Source organism: Rhinopithecus bieti, unplaced genomic scaffold (assembly GCF_001698545.2).
Source record: "Rhinopithecus bieti isolate Rb0 unplaced genomic scaffold, ASM169854v2 scaffold_2244, whole genome shotgun sequence".
NCBI lineage: Eukaryota > Metazoa > Chordata > Mammalia > Primates > Cercopithecidae > Rhinopithecus > Rhinopithecus bieti.
Genome location: NW_016803661.1, coordinates 325373 through 340317, shown reverse-complemented (window position 1 = coordinate 340317; position 14945 = coordinate 325373). Strand labels below are relative to the sequence as shown.

Genomic DNA, 14945 nt, shown 5'->3' with positions numbered 1-14945 from the left:
GTATTCAGAAAAAATGGGATAATTGTAATTGTCAAAGAATGATCATGAAGCATAAAATATCTTGTACTTGGTTTAAAAATCAATAATCTATTCTTAATTTTTTGTTATTTCTTACTCCTTGGCCAATCAGACAATGCACTTAAAATATTTTGATTTAAGTACACATTTTAAAATAATATAAAGGAAACAGATTTTATATATATGTATATATCTCATGCAATTCACACACATACACACAGATACACAGGGACAGAGGAGACAGAATTGTGTATATATGCACATATGAAGTTTATATAACAATAATATTACCTTCAATTTAGTGTATTTTTGAATGTGTGGAAACTTCCAATTTTATTACTTCATTTAGTTTTTACAAAATAATCCACACTAGATTATGCCTTTATTAGATATTTACTAGAATCAGGAAGATTAAATTACATGTCTAAGGTGACAGAGCTAGAAAGTGGCAGAATTTATCCCTTCTGGTCTTCTGATTCTCCTCACATAAATGTTCATAACACCACACACACATACACACAACTACCCATGTAAGAACACAGACAATTTGAACTACAACATTTAACGTCCTATGTTTTTCTCTATCTTAATAAATATAGAGAGAATTTAAAGCAACCCTAGCCTGCCTAAGTAAGTAGTGTGCCCCTGGGGCCACTTGCTACTCTTTTAACAATCTATTTACTATTACTTAGCTTTTTAGAGTTCAAATGTACCTATGGAATAAGAAAAATGGATTAAGAGATGGTGGCTTAAGATGAACAGGCCAAAATAATTGTATATAAAAAAATTACCTTAATAACTGATGTCTCGACTCTGGATGGGGGACTCTGAACTTGCGCTGCTGCCGCCATATTTGCAATGGTGCTGAGGTGGTTCATCTGGCTCATTGCCATGGTGACAGACGCTGGAGGTAGGCTGACAGGTATTAGAGGGTGGGGCATCATCATAAAAGGAAGTTCCAGTCCTATAAAACATGCACATATATCATCATTGCTCTGGAGGGCATAAATCACTAAAAATTGAAACATTCAAAAGTTTTCTAATGTTGGTAGTCAAAGAAAAAATATTTTTCCTCTTCGTATGCAAAAATTTCACTCACTACTCAGGGAAACTAGGCTTATAGCTATTTGGTTTGGTCCCATGGTTTATCATTTCCTAACTTTTCCTGTGTTTAATACAAATGGTCAATTCTTTGCTATATTATTCCTGTAATCAGTCTGAATCTTGCTTAAAATACTAGGGTTTTCTTTAACTTATCTCAATTAGTTATGTAAATATAGTATATCTCTTTATTATGCCTTATTTTGCCAACTGATAATTACAATTTTTAAAACTACGATTTTTTGATGCTAAAAAATGCCATCGTACCATTTGGCAGAAGGTGACTCTGCTGAAGATGGTTGAGAGGATGACTAAGTGGAAGGCTACGTGCTCCAGGCAAGCGGGGCTGGGTTACAGAGGCCTGAGGTCCCTGGGATGGGGAAGAGGGCAGTGTTTCCTTATCCCAGGAACCATCACTGCTGCCTGTGGGGAATGAATATAAATTACTTGGATTTAATATTATTCCAAATCTTCCAACGACTAATTTAAAATGACGTTTTAAAAAATATATCACATTTGGAGTTGGAAAACTGATTTCTAGGGAAATAAGCTGAGGTAAGTAAATTTCCCCTAAGCTACACATTCTTTTTGATTTTCTGTTTCTTATATAGGATCTCAAAATTTTAAAAAATAGTATTTCTGCAACATTTAACCTCGTGGTGGAGTCTAACACTGTGTTGGCTATCCAGCTTAATGTTAAATGGTCTCTATTATATTAACTAGATAATTAATTACTCCTTGGAACTGAAACACACTAATATTTATAGAATGTAAAGTTATCCTTGTAGTAAATGACATCCTAGCCATCAAATAAAGTGCCTAAGTTCATTACACAGCAAATCCTAAAAATGGAGCCATTAAATGTCCAGCTTGGTTAGACATTGTACAGAGAACACAAAAGATCACTTTATACAATATAATGCCAAAGCAAAAATTAAATATGCATGCATGTTTGTGTGAATAAATACATCACTTGTTTTCAATAAAGAGAAACATACATTTATGTCTCCATGTCAATGTCACTCATCTGAGGACCTGCATTTCAATATTGGTGGCAATGCCTTGGATTTTAAAAGATCATGAAATACCTTATTAGAATACTCCTTGGAAGGTGTTTATAAATCATTTCAATTTCAATGTGCTCCTAAATTAAATTAATTCAATATTAATTTATTCCTTAACTGAATCTGTTGAAAATACAAACTATCCACTTAGAGGAAATTTCTGTAATATCTCTATTAGCTCATGACTGTTTTATTTCTTAAAAAAAGAAACCATATTTTCATATAATATGCATAGAAACAGCAGAGTTGGTAAAACTCCAATTTAATGCTTTAGCTCTGCTAAAAGCCTCATTGTAAAATCTCTACGACATAGATTTTAATGAAGAATGCTTAGTTACTGCCATGATTTTTTTCCATTTACTTCATGAAGACAGTTAAGGTTCAATATAAATTCAAACTCATTAGCTCAATACTGTCTGGATCTTAGAGTAAATTGTTCAGAAGTGGGTAATGAAAACTCAATTCAAATTCTTCAGCAATCAAACAAAGCAATTTTATTAAACAATGAAAAAGAATCAATTAAAATGGATTATCTTATTATCTTTATTATTCTACACGGAACCCATGACAGCTTTTTGCCCGTTTAAAAAAGTTTATTAGGCTTCATACAGAACGACTCCATTTAAATGAACAATTTCTCCAGCTTCGTGCTTCCTAACACTGCTGATATAAAAGTTCTTTTCATATTCACAAATTATATACACCTCTAATTTTGTTCTCATAATTTCTGACACTTCTATTCTAAGGTATAGTCAAACATGCAAGAAACTAAAATTAGCATGAATTTTTCAAATGTATGCTTATCAGAGATTTATTATTACAAACATTCTAAACATCTTCTCTTTACATTCCCTTTATCAAAGTCATGCAATTTTTTATTGTAGGCTTACTTCCCAAAATCTGTGGGATTTGATTTGGTCAAATGTTATGATTCAGCATTGATTTTACCTTGTATGTTATCAGTAAAAACAGACTATCGGATATAGGAAATCATGCTTTGGAATAAATATTATTTTAATATAAAAATTGTGCTGGAAAGTAGAAATATATAAGTATTTTCTCTGTAGTTTTATACTTCATTTAAAATCTCCAACAAACGTAAGGATTACATTTTCATAGAAGATTACATATTTGAGGATAATTAACTAAAATATGGAGTGGAAAACAGACATTCATTATTCTGGATTCAGTTTGAGCTCCATTTACACCTATAATCTACTTTTGTTTTCTGTTCACTTAAACTAATTTCCTCTTTTACTGAAGTCCTTATTGCCAGGATAAATAAATAAATGGGAAATAGTTATTTCTGCAAATATATTTAAATTTTATTCATATCAGTAGAGATGCACAATAACTCTATTTTCACATTATTAAGGTGTAAAATATTATCTTAAAATTCTGATTAAATCACTCTGAAAACAGACTACAGACAAAACACTATCCATTTTCACATCTGTTTTGCATCACAGATATCAGTCCCTTGTGCACAGGTAAATATCAAGCATTCATATGTGAATTTTCTCTAGTAAGTTTCTAATGCTATATTAGATTTTCACGATACATAGAATGCTTCTAGCCATCTCCACTAATCATCATTTGTTAAATACTCATGATGTTAGCTCATTTGGGTAATAAATAGAGCAAACAATTAAGAAACTAAGTCTGATGAAAATATACAATATATAACCAAGTCAGCTGTAAGTGATTTTGCATTATTTATAACATCCTTTTACTCTATTAGCATGAATAAATAAGAATTGAAAATAGGCCACTTCAGAACAAGACATGCCCATAGTTATTAAGTGTATATTTTCACAATTTTGTTTTAAGCCAACATATAGCATGATATAAACCAGCATATATGTACTATGCTTACACACAAATATATACATACACACATAAATACCTTTAAAATTCATATTTACTATTAAGACTGCAAGAAACAGCAGCAGATTCAATACATAAGAAACTTCTAATATTTGGCAGGGGAAGACAGAAACAGAAAAAACTGACTTACTGGTATTAAAATATACTAATACCTACATATTTAAATTTATGGAATTTATATATAAAGAGTGACTGTGTGTGTTTAGTTTTCTTTTGTGTAATAGATGGGACAAGCAAGGTTATTTCAAGATTTAGTGTAACTGAAATTCAAATATGTAAGGACTAGGTGTGGGAGGTCCTCTCCCCGCTTAGTCCCTCCCCATTTCAACATTAAAACAAAGTTTCTGAAAATAAGTTTGATGCAATGTCTTAGTCTTCATGGACTCAGACTGTTTCCCTTGGCTCACCCTCACTTGATATTTTATTGCATTTTATGATACATATTTTATGATGGACCAGGTTTGAAATGCAGAAATATATCCTTAAATTGTGATACCCTACTCTAAGGGTACCAGATTACTGAATAGTCAGAAATGATGAGTTACAAATATAAAATGGTTTTCGTTTTCCTCTAATTATTGCCTTCAAAAAAGCTTTGTCAAGGTTCCCTATTCTATCCCTTAAGAGCCTTGAGCAGATTTTGAGTATAATAAATCCATTCTAGGCCGGGCGTGGTGGCTCACGCCTCCAATCCCAGCACTTTGTGAGGCCGAGGGGGACGGATCACAAGGTCAGGAGATCGAGACCATCCTGGCTAACACGGTGAAACTCCGTTTCTATTAAAAACACAAAAAATTGGCCAGACGTAGTGGCGGAAGCCTGTACTCCCAGCTACTCGGGAGGCTGAGGCAGGAGAATGGCGTGAACCCGGGAGGCGGAGCTTGCAGTGAGCTGAGACCTCACCACTGCACTCCAGCCTGGTGACAGAGCGAGACTCCGTCTCAAAAATAAATAAGTAAACAAACAAACAAACAAACAAATAAATCCATTGTAGTTAACTGTCATCGCTGCTTCCCCATCCGCACTAGCATTAGCCATTTCTAGAGTCTAGGTATCTGGAAGACAGAGGCTTGCTCAGCTTTTCAAGCATCCTGTCGTCCTCCTCTCTTTCTTCTGGGTAGTAAGATAAACGTCTCTGCTTAAATGGTTCCTGCTTAAATTTCCCCTGCACTGCAACTTCTGTGGCTACGCCTTTAGGCAACTGACATCTTCCAAGTTGTAGAGGCCTAAATCTAAACATTTCCATGGTGGTAAGGTCTGATCCTTTAAGGGAATCCTTACTGGGGAACCTCCTAACTGCACAAGTCCCTCACAGTAGAATCTCCTCCAGCTTCATGATCGTCTAAGCTCCCTAAACTCCCATTGCCTCTTGATACTAAGGCCCTCCTCCTGATGTAGGTCCTCTTGTTCTGATGTCCACTTTCTCCAGCCTGCTCCCTTCTCCTCAATTCTTTACCACAACCTCCAACCCCTGCTCCCAATCAGCAGTTCACACTTAAGCAGAAATCCAGCTACCAAACGAGGTGGAAGCATTGGCAATCCTTGAGTAATTCTCTTGGAATTCTCCTCCCTTGACCTTCTCAGTGAGGAAGCATGCTCAAACAGGAATTATTAAACCACAGCCATACCTACAAGTTGCTGTCCTTTCAAAAGAATGACCTCTTCAAATCCCATCTTACAAATGAATGTTCGTAAACGAGTGTGGCCCATTCTTACAAAGGAAGAAGGTGGTTGTTCATGAAGTCTGGAGTGACAGTTAAGACAGCAATGCTGATTCAGTTGCTATTAATAAGTACCAATTGTTTTTTACTTTCTTGAAATAAGGAGTACCTGACACCTTTTTTTCTTGTTGGCAACCACAGGAAAAATTTTATTTAATATCCTGTTACATAAACATACACAAGAACATGGACTACAAATATGGCTATATTATAAATCAAATTTTAGTAACTGGTTCTTGTAAATAAACTGAAATAAAGGGAAAGCTTAAAGAGAAATAAAGGGAAGTACAATTTTAGGTAGGAAAGGGAATGAAAAATGTTTTGGAGAAAGATATTGTTAGTTTCTCTTTACTAAAAACACAGTAACAATTTTGAGTGTGTGTATGCGCAGCACCAATTACAGTCTTAGTCCAAATAATTACATATATTCATGAATTTGTTCATTTCATTTCTAAATATATCCAATGAGAAACAGGTTCCCAAAGAGAAATCCACAGTATTTCTATGCATTTTAGATAGAAAACACATAAAGTAATCAAACACAAAACTAAAGTGATCTGTAAAATGTAAATGCCTTTTAAATTACCATGCATTAAAATAGTAAAAGGATATTTAACTACTGTATTACTATCACTTATACCTAGGTGACATGTAACTATTTGTTAAGATTTTCCCACAGGCTGACCCTGATAAAGGAGGCAAATCTCAAAGGGACTAACGGTCACACCACTGCTTATTGAGTGACACTGATAGATTGTGACGGGAACCTGACATTGTCAAGATTCGTTTACAATGAAAATGACGGCAAGAGCAGGCATTTACTCCATACCATTGGAGAACACTTAGAAAGATGTCAACTCCATCTTAACAATGAAAATAAAACTTCTAAGTAAAAGTAAATACTAGTCACAGGTGCTACAGATGTTCAGCTGTTAGTTCAGAGGCAGGTGAGAGAATAAACAAGTTATTATCTTTTAGTGGATTAAGTTCACTCTATTAGCAAAATGATATAAAATGTCAGCAGTAATACTAGTATTTTGCATGAGTTGCGGAAACAGTCCTTTCATGAAAGTTAGTGTAATATAGTCTTTAAATATTCTTTTGGATAACTATCTAATCCCAGTTAATCTACTCTAGGATACAAAAACACTGAAATCTCCTGATGCTTTGGTTTGACTTCATCATGCTACTAAAATGAGAAAAGAAGAAATCTTCTAGGGATATAATTAATTAGGGAAACAGTTTAAAATGTTCCTGTTTTAAGTGTAGTGGTTTAGCAAAGAAAATGCCACAAGTGCCTCCTAACTGGTATTGCAAAATAATGTCCGCAGAGTAGGTCAGCACATGAATCATGTTTGATTTGGAGGTTCTGGAAAAAAAAAAAAAAAGAACTGGCTGGCTTTCATGTAACCAATTCTGCTTGGCTTAATATTCTTACATCAAATTATTTTTTTCTTGAGAGAAAAATAATGTTGTTATAAATTCTAACTGCCCCATTACCTATAAATATATCATTTAGGAAAATATGTCACTTTCCCATAAATAATTAGATATTTTTTCTTTAGTTATCTATCACTCACTAAATCTTACCCTGTGTTACTTGAATGTCAGATATAGTTAATTAGGAATGTGAAACTCTAGACATACAAGGGGACTTTTGTCTTACCTATGATGTTTATTTTTTTGAAAGCAGAGCTGTTTTGACATGTTTCATTTTACATGCATTGTTTATAACATAATACTGATGCTATTAGTGTTCTTGGACTTGTCAAAACTTTGTTAATTCTAAATTTCTTCACCTTCTTAAGATATTGTTATTGCCCTATATACTCCACAATGGTGCTGAAAGTAACAATAAGTGAAGTTGTACAAAGTACACACAAATTAATCGAAACGAGAACTGCTTATTTTTAAGTTTTGGCTGAATAATGTTTCCTATGGCCAACGATTGTTGAACTAAAGAAAATGGGAAACAAACCATAAAATAAAATCTGATATCCAAGTGACTAACGTAAGATGAAACGATACTTAACGAACAGGCAGACATTACTAAAAACAATGGCTTTTTTATCCTGAGAAACTTTGGATGATTATGAAAATAAAATAGCATTAGGAAACTTAAAATAGACAATGGTTTCAATTTTAAATAGCTTTCCTTTTGGAACTCATAAAATTTATTAAAATAATTTCGATGTATAAGTAACAATGTTTCATGTATTTTTCCTTATGTCATAGTAAATTTCAGAAAGTTTTGATGCAACTCAAACTAAAAGAAGTAGGGTGAGAATTATAAAGATAAAAGGTAAAATACTATATGTGCAGAAGAGAGAGATAATCATATCAGAAAACACTGTTTTTTTGATGCTGTTGTTGTCTTTGGACTCATTAGCACCATGCTCTAAGTGTTAACCAAGGAAAATAGATCCACATCCCAAAATAAAACAAACAAATGCAGACTCAGACTGGGTAAATAGTTACATAGATTTTTGTATAAGAAAAAATTAGTAGCCAGATTGATTTGTATTGACTACATATTTGGGTGTCTTGTAAATACAGACTATAAGCTGATTGTAAGCAAGAGCCAAATGTTTCTAGTCAGTGGAAATGGGACTGAAAAAAATTGGTTAATTTCTACAACTTAAGTATAATTTGATTACAGATAAAGGACAATGTAGAAATGACCAACAAGGTATGTACACACTTTGCTATCTAAAACTTATTCATACAGTTCTTCAGAATAAAGCAGTTTGGTGTAAAGTATCTATGTTAATTTTGTTTTACATCTTTTAGCCTTTCTTATTGCCAATGTTAATGAATTTCTACTTTTCTAACTTTACTTCATCAAATTATTCTTCTATTAGGCAAACCAATGAAATAGAAATTCTTTTCTAAGGATTTTGTAATTCCCTATAGATTTATAATCACATTAAATAAAATGGTGAGTTATATTATATATATTGTTAGTGGAGTAATCAATGTCAAGGTATATATTATTAATATTTTTATGCTCATATACAAATGTTGCCCATGGCAAGTTAAAATAAGTTTTAATTTTCATGATTTTATACAATGCCATTAGTTTTCAATTATTTGTGTTGAAATTTAAAGCTTTTCTTCCTACTTGAGGAAAATTGCTATTGAATTTTCCAAAAAGTATAAAACCTTCATAAGTGAGATGATATGCTTTGGCAATTGTCTTGATATTTCCCATATGTATGGATTTAAGTATTAATTTGTCTCCTTCCTAAACCTGGTTAGCCTCAAAGAAGGACATCACCAGCGAGTTTTATAAGCCAGGAACCCAGGAATCCACTTTATCTTCTCATCTCTTCCTGTGCACTATCAGCGCACAACTCCTTTTTCATGTCCTACTGATTTCATCTCTATTATTTAACTCTATTTTGTCTGTTTTTGCCTCAACTGCTGTAATCAAATTTAGGACCACCACTTTTAATTACAAATCTTACATTGTCACTCTCCTGCTTAGAGGTCTTCATTTTCTTCCAATTGTTATTAAGAAAAATATTTTAAAATTTTGTCTTAATGTAAGTTCCACGTGGTCAAGCCTGTGTCTTTTTTTTTTTTCTTCTCATCATTGTATCTGTAGAAATAAATAAGGTAAGACTAACTCTCAATCAGTTCTTTAGCTGAGAGCTTCAGATCCAGACCAATTTTCACATTTACATCTGGTAAACATCATTGTGGCAATAAAAGTATTCAGATATAGCCATTGTTATGGAGCAGCTTATGATATGCAGGAGAGGCACATGCACATATAATAACATGTACTTGCCTAATTATTATCTTTTTTTTTTTTTTTTTTTTTAATACTGAATCTCACTCTGTCGCTCAGGCTGGAGAGCAGTGGTGCAATCTCGGCCACTCCGCCTACCGGGTTCAAGTGATTCTTTTGTCCCACTCTCCGGAGTAGCTGAGGCTACAGCACACGCCACCATGTCCAGCTAATTTTTGTATTTCAGTAGAGACGGGGTTTCACAATGCCAGGCTGGTCTCAAAGTCCTGACCTCGTGATCTGCCCGCCTCGCCCTCCCAAAGTGCTGGGATTACGGGCATGCGCCACCGCGCCCGGCCCTAATTATTTTTCTTAACTGTAATTAAAGATAGAGAAGATAAAGAATTGGTAATATGTTTAACATTTTGGAAATAAGCTTGATGGAACTTAGTAACCACTTAAATACGAATGGAGATGAAGTGAGTAAAATATGAAACATGAATTCAGCATCTAGATTAACAATTGTTGTATAGTGGCACAATTAAGGAGGCAATGATGATGATGATAGTATCTAGTATATATCATGTACTTAGGATGTGTTGGCATTTTGTTAACTTTTATGTGCATTATCCTAATTTTGAATTCACAATCCAAGTTTTTTTTATCACCCTTATAAAGAAGATCAGATTTTACAATGAATCAAATTCAGTTCAATATTGGACTGGTTAAATATGAGATGTTTCGGTAATAGTCATGCAGAGATTGACAACAGGTAATTATAAATATGGGACTGAAATTTGAGAGAAAAGGAGATGCCCAGTGAGGAAGATTTGGAAGTCATTAATTTCTACATGGTAGATTAAGCCATGATGCTTTAAGCGGGTATGGAAAGAATAAAGGTATTGCTACCAAAAAATGTATTTCTACTATAAACCATAGAATAAGTCTCAAATAAACCACATTGCATAATGTTTTAATCCTGAAGAGCTGAGCAAGAATAAGCAAATACTGGTATGTGACTCCTATAGTTTAATACAAGTTACACAGATTATAATAAATTCTTAGCACAAATGGTTGTATTAATGCATTTTTATAATATTCATGTCTCTCCACTTCTAAGCTAAAATATTCTTTTAAATAAGATAATCAACATGAATACATGAATGTCTGACATATCTTAGGCTCTCAATTAATAATGAATGAATGCACATTATGATTGAATTTAAAGATTTAACAATCCTAACTACTATTTAAGGTAGACAGCCTAAAGAAAGACAAAACCAAAAAGACACAACTAAGAATAACTTCAAAATGTGCCATTAGTCCAACTTGTAATATGATAATCAGGATATCCAGTAATTACAAAGTTCATCTTAAAAACATTATGGAGGTGGCTGCCTTTAAATTGAGGTACTGCATATAACAGAAAAGAACTCAACACATTTGAAGGACCACTGAAATAATATTATATTATAGTGTAGATTACATGCAGATGGCAGGCTTGCTGAAAGCTACTGTTTATATGAAACCAAATCATTCTGACCATAGCTTCTATTATACATAGTGAAGACATTCTATTCAAAGCACTTTTCATCAGTTTTTCATGGGCATTCAGAGGAGGAGGTTTTCAAGGTCAAAAGGACCAACAAAATTTTGGCTGCTGGCAATGGAAAGAATACTTCGGATCAGCAGCAATATGGATAATTTTATTTTTACCTTTATACTCCGATTTGGGGAAAATATAAGCACTCATTTTATACCAAGAATAAATGGTTATAAAACTCTTCTGTAGATTGCCGTGACAATGAGAGTTAGAACAAGAAAGAGGGTTTAAAACTATGTTTCTAAATAGGGATTTATTTTCTCAAAATATCAATCTTCATAGGTAAATATAAAGTAAAATTTAAACATCTTTATTCTTTTTATTTTAAAAGTTATCTAATTTAATTATTGTAGCCATAATGTGACCAATGAAGAATATAAGGGGTATGAACCTATGTAAAGTTACACAATGTCAGACTCAAGTGCTAAACACAGGTTTAAGTTCAGAAAGACAACACCTCAGGATGGCATTTAGCTAAATCAGTCACATTCATTTTGTTTCTTTTCCCAGTAATTTTCCCAATATCAATATTAAGAAGGTACATCCCTTGGTAAAAAACAAATAATGAATGATGAAGTATGGTGTATTTTCTAAAATGGTCAAAGAAATAGGATTTTTTTAAATCCTCAACTTACAAAAATAATGTGTATTCAAATTATCGTTATCTAGAAATAATAGTAATAAAGCTACTGAATTTTAAATGCTTTCAGTGTGAGAGAAATCCACCTATTAAAAATAGTTATCTCCATGGTCAGGCACAGTGGTTCACATCTGCAATCCCAGCACTTTGGGAGGCTGAGGTGGACAGATCACCTGAACTCGGGAGTTCAAGCCCAGCCTGGGCAACATGGGGAAACCCCATCTCTACAAAAAATACAAAAATCAGCCAGACATGGTGGTGCACATCTGTAGTCCCAGCTACTCAGGAGGCTGAGGCAGGAGGGTTGCTTGAGCCTGGGAGGCAGAGGTTGCAGGGCTGCAGTGAGCCATGACCATCCCACTGCATTCCAACCTGGGTGACTGAGCAAGACCCTGTCTCAAATAATTATAAGAATCATCATCATCTCGGGGGTCCGTAATTAACAATAAATCGTTATCTGATTCTAAAAGATATTCTCCATTGTAAAATACTTACTATAATCTGTTATTTACCTTGTAATCCCAAACTGTCTTAAATAATTTTAATATTTCCTCCAATGTTAAAGTATTGCACCCTTCCTACTTTTTGCCCGTTCTACCACACGCATTATCTCCCATCAATACATCAGAGAATATTAAGATTATCATAAACACATGTTCTCATTTAGATAAGCCTGGCCTAAGACTTGAGGTCGCCTGGCTAAGTGCACCTTGTTAAACTTGCAACAAATGTTGCTCTTAATTAAAATAATTTTTATGGAACAACTACTTAAGACTTCAGCTACTAGATTAAAATAAAATTTTTCAAAACAAGTTAAATACCTAAGAACTTCCTTTGGTTGAAATTATCTGTGTAAAAACTGTTTTCTTCTTTGATTTTGAAATTTCGCTCTGTGAGCTTCCTACGAAGAGTTGCTTTTCAGAAAGAAACATCTGGACTTTATGCTTTAGTGTAAGTATCTTTAAATCATTTCACAAGAAACATAATTGTGTTATGGACATATCAATAAACAATAATGCAAAGATGACTTATCTTTTAATATTGTGTGTGCAAATTACTATGATAGGTGTTTTAAATATATTTATCTATTTTAAAGCTAACTCATAAAAGTATTAAGACTTTAAGAATAGAACATGGCTTAATTTTTGAACTGTGTCAAATCTCTATTGAACTGTAAAAACATTTTTTGAAAATCATTTAATTATGTGCATTTATTCTGGTTAATATTAATATAATTTTAAATTTTAGATGATAAATAAGAAGGCTTTGAAAAACAATTTGTGTTCTTATTTATTTCAAAATTAAGTTACCACTGCATATTGGAAATCTAAGGGAGGCAAGCCAACAGAAACTATCAGACTAAGATTATTATGCAGTATTATGAACTAGCAAACAAAGAAATAGGGCAGAAAACATAATTTTAAAAAATATATTCAGAATGTTATGGTGTAGAGGCCAAGGAGCAATAAATTGCATGTAAACTTTGTAATACAACCGACAATTTATTTTTCTGTGTATATTTGAATCATAGAATATTAGAGAACAAAATAGACATTGAAATCATTTGTTCATTCATTTTTTTAGCATATACTGAACATCTGTTTCGTGCCAGGCATTGTTGTAAGCACTGGGGAGATAGCAATGGACAAAGCAGATAAAACTTTATATCCTCATGGAGTTTATATTCAAACTATGAGGAGGTTGAAAAAATAATAAGCAAATAAATAAAGTAATATGGTATAACAGTTATGGAAGGATGAAAAAGAATTTTCTTATGTGGATGTGTCTGTTTGAGCACATGTAAGCATGTGTGTTGGAAAAAAATATATTTTAAAATGATGCAATAAGGTGAGACTTTGCTGAGGATGGCACCATAAAGTCTAATACCCTCATTTTACAGCAAGGGAAGCTGAGGTTCAGAGTGATTAAATTAAGTCCTTAAGGTCGCACAGTCTTTTGGAAAAAGAGCTGAATTTAGAAGATGTTTCCATGACTTCTGGCCCCATACCCTCTCCATGGCATGACAGAGCACACCCAGTTCAGAGAATTGCCTGGGCCGTGCAGTGAGGCGAAGACATACTTAAATGGTGCATCTGGATGACAACTGGGTAGCTCAATTGACTAGAGGAGAGAACACGTATTAGGAAAGCCTGAGAAGTCAGAAGGAATTAGGTAGGCTAGGACCAGATTATGAAAGTTCTCAGATGTCAGGATGATGAGTTTGGTCATCATCTTAGGCAGAGGAGAGAGATGATTAAAGTGATGTATCAGATAGTCAGAAGGAGGAGAAGGAACTCATCATCAGGAATAATCATCCTGAGTTCTGTCATGCAACACATTGACATTGATATGACCAGGGCAGGATTCCTGAATCTCATATTTCATGCCACTAGAAAATTGATAAAATAGAAAAAAAAAATCTTGTGTTCTCTATCATTAGAGTTTTCTAAGAAGATGACTGAAGAACAAATTGGTTTTCAGAGCCAGTCATGACAAAACAATTATGTTAGGTGAGGACAAGTGGTTACTGCATACTCTACTCCATATCTAAACCTACTGGCTGTAGTTCCTTTTATACTGCAGTTAATATTTTTTTTTTAAATTAAGAAAAAACTATCTGTATCATATTTGGAAGGCTTCACATACAGAGACACAATTTATCTTTTCTTGACAGAAGGTACCAGTTCACCAATTACTGAGTCAACAATGTGGAGTTCTTATTAGAAAAGCAAGAGGATACTTGGTAGATTCAGGGTTAACAGATAGCTTTTAGACCCTCCCTGAGTGACATAGTTGGAGATGCTAAAAAGGGAATACTACTCCCAAATTCAAGATTAAATAATAAGGTTTATGAAATGTAACAAGGTTGTTTCAATCTTTTTAAAGAAAAATTAAATCTGGGGAATATGCTTTAATACTGCAATTTCTATTTGGTACAAAGTGTATATTACATGGCACTTCAAATAACTGTTATCAAACAGAATATTTTACACGTCAGCAGATAGGAAAACAGTGTGTAATACCCTGACATTGAAAGCTATGCACCAGTAAAACAAACATCCTAGACTTACTATCCATTTTTCTCACTATTTGTTACTATTCTTCACTATTCACAATTCTTATATTCACCAGCATTCTTCAATACTGACCCCTCAAAAATGATAATATATAATATATA

At 33.4% G+C, this 14945-nt stretch overlaps 1 protein-coding gene across 1 annotated transcript in view; it reads right to left on the bottom strand.

Annotated features, from left to right (window-relative positions):
- Positions 1-14945, bottom strand: part of DACH1 (dachshund family transcription factor 1) — a 458628-nt gene that overhangs the window by 142450 nt on the left and 301233 nt on the right. Inside the window, exon 5 of the mRNA XM_017895769.1 lies at positions 810-982. Within this exon, the coding sequence (XP_017751258.1) occupies positions 810-982 (173 nt within the window). The remainder of the gene's footprint in view (positions 1-809; positions 983-14945) is intronic.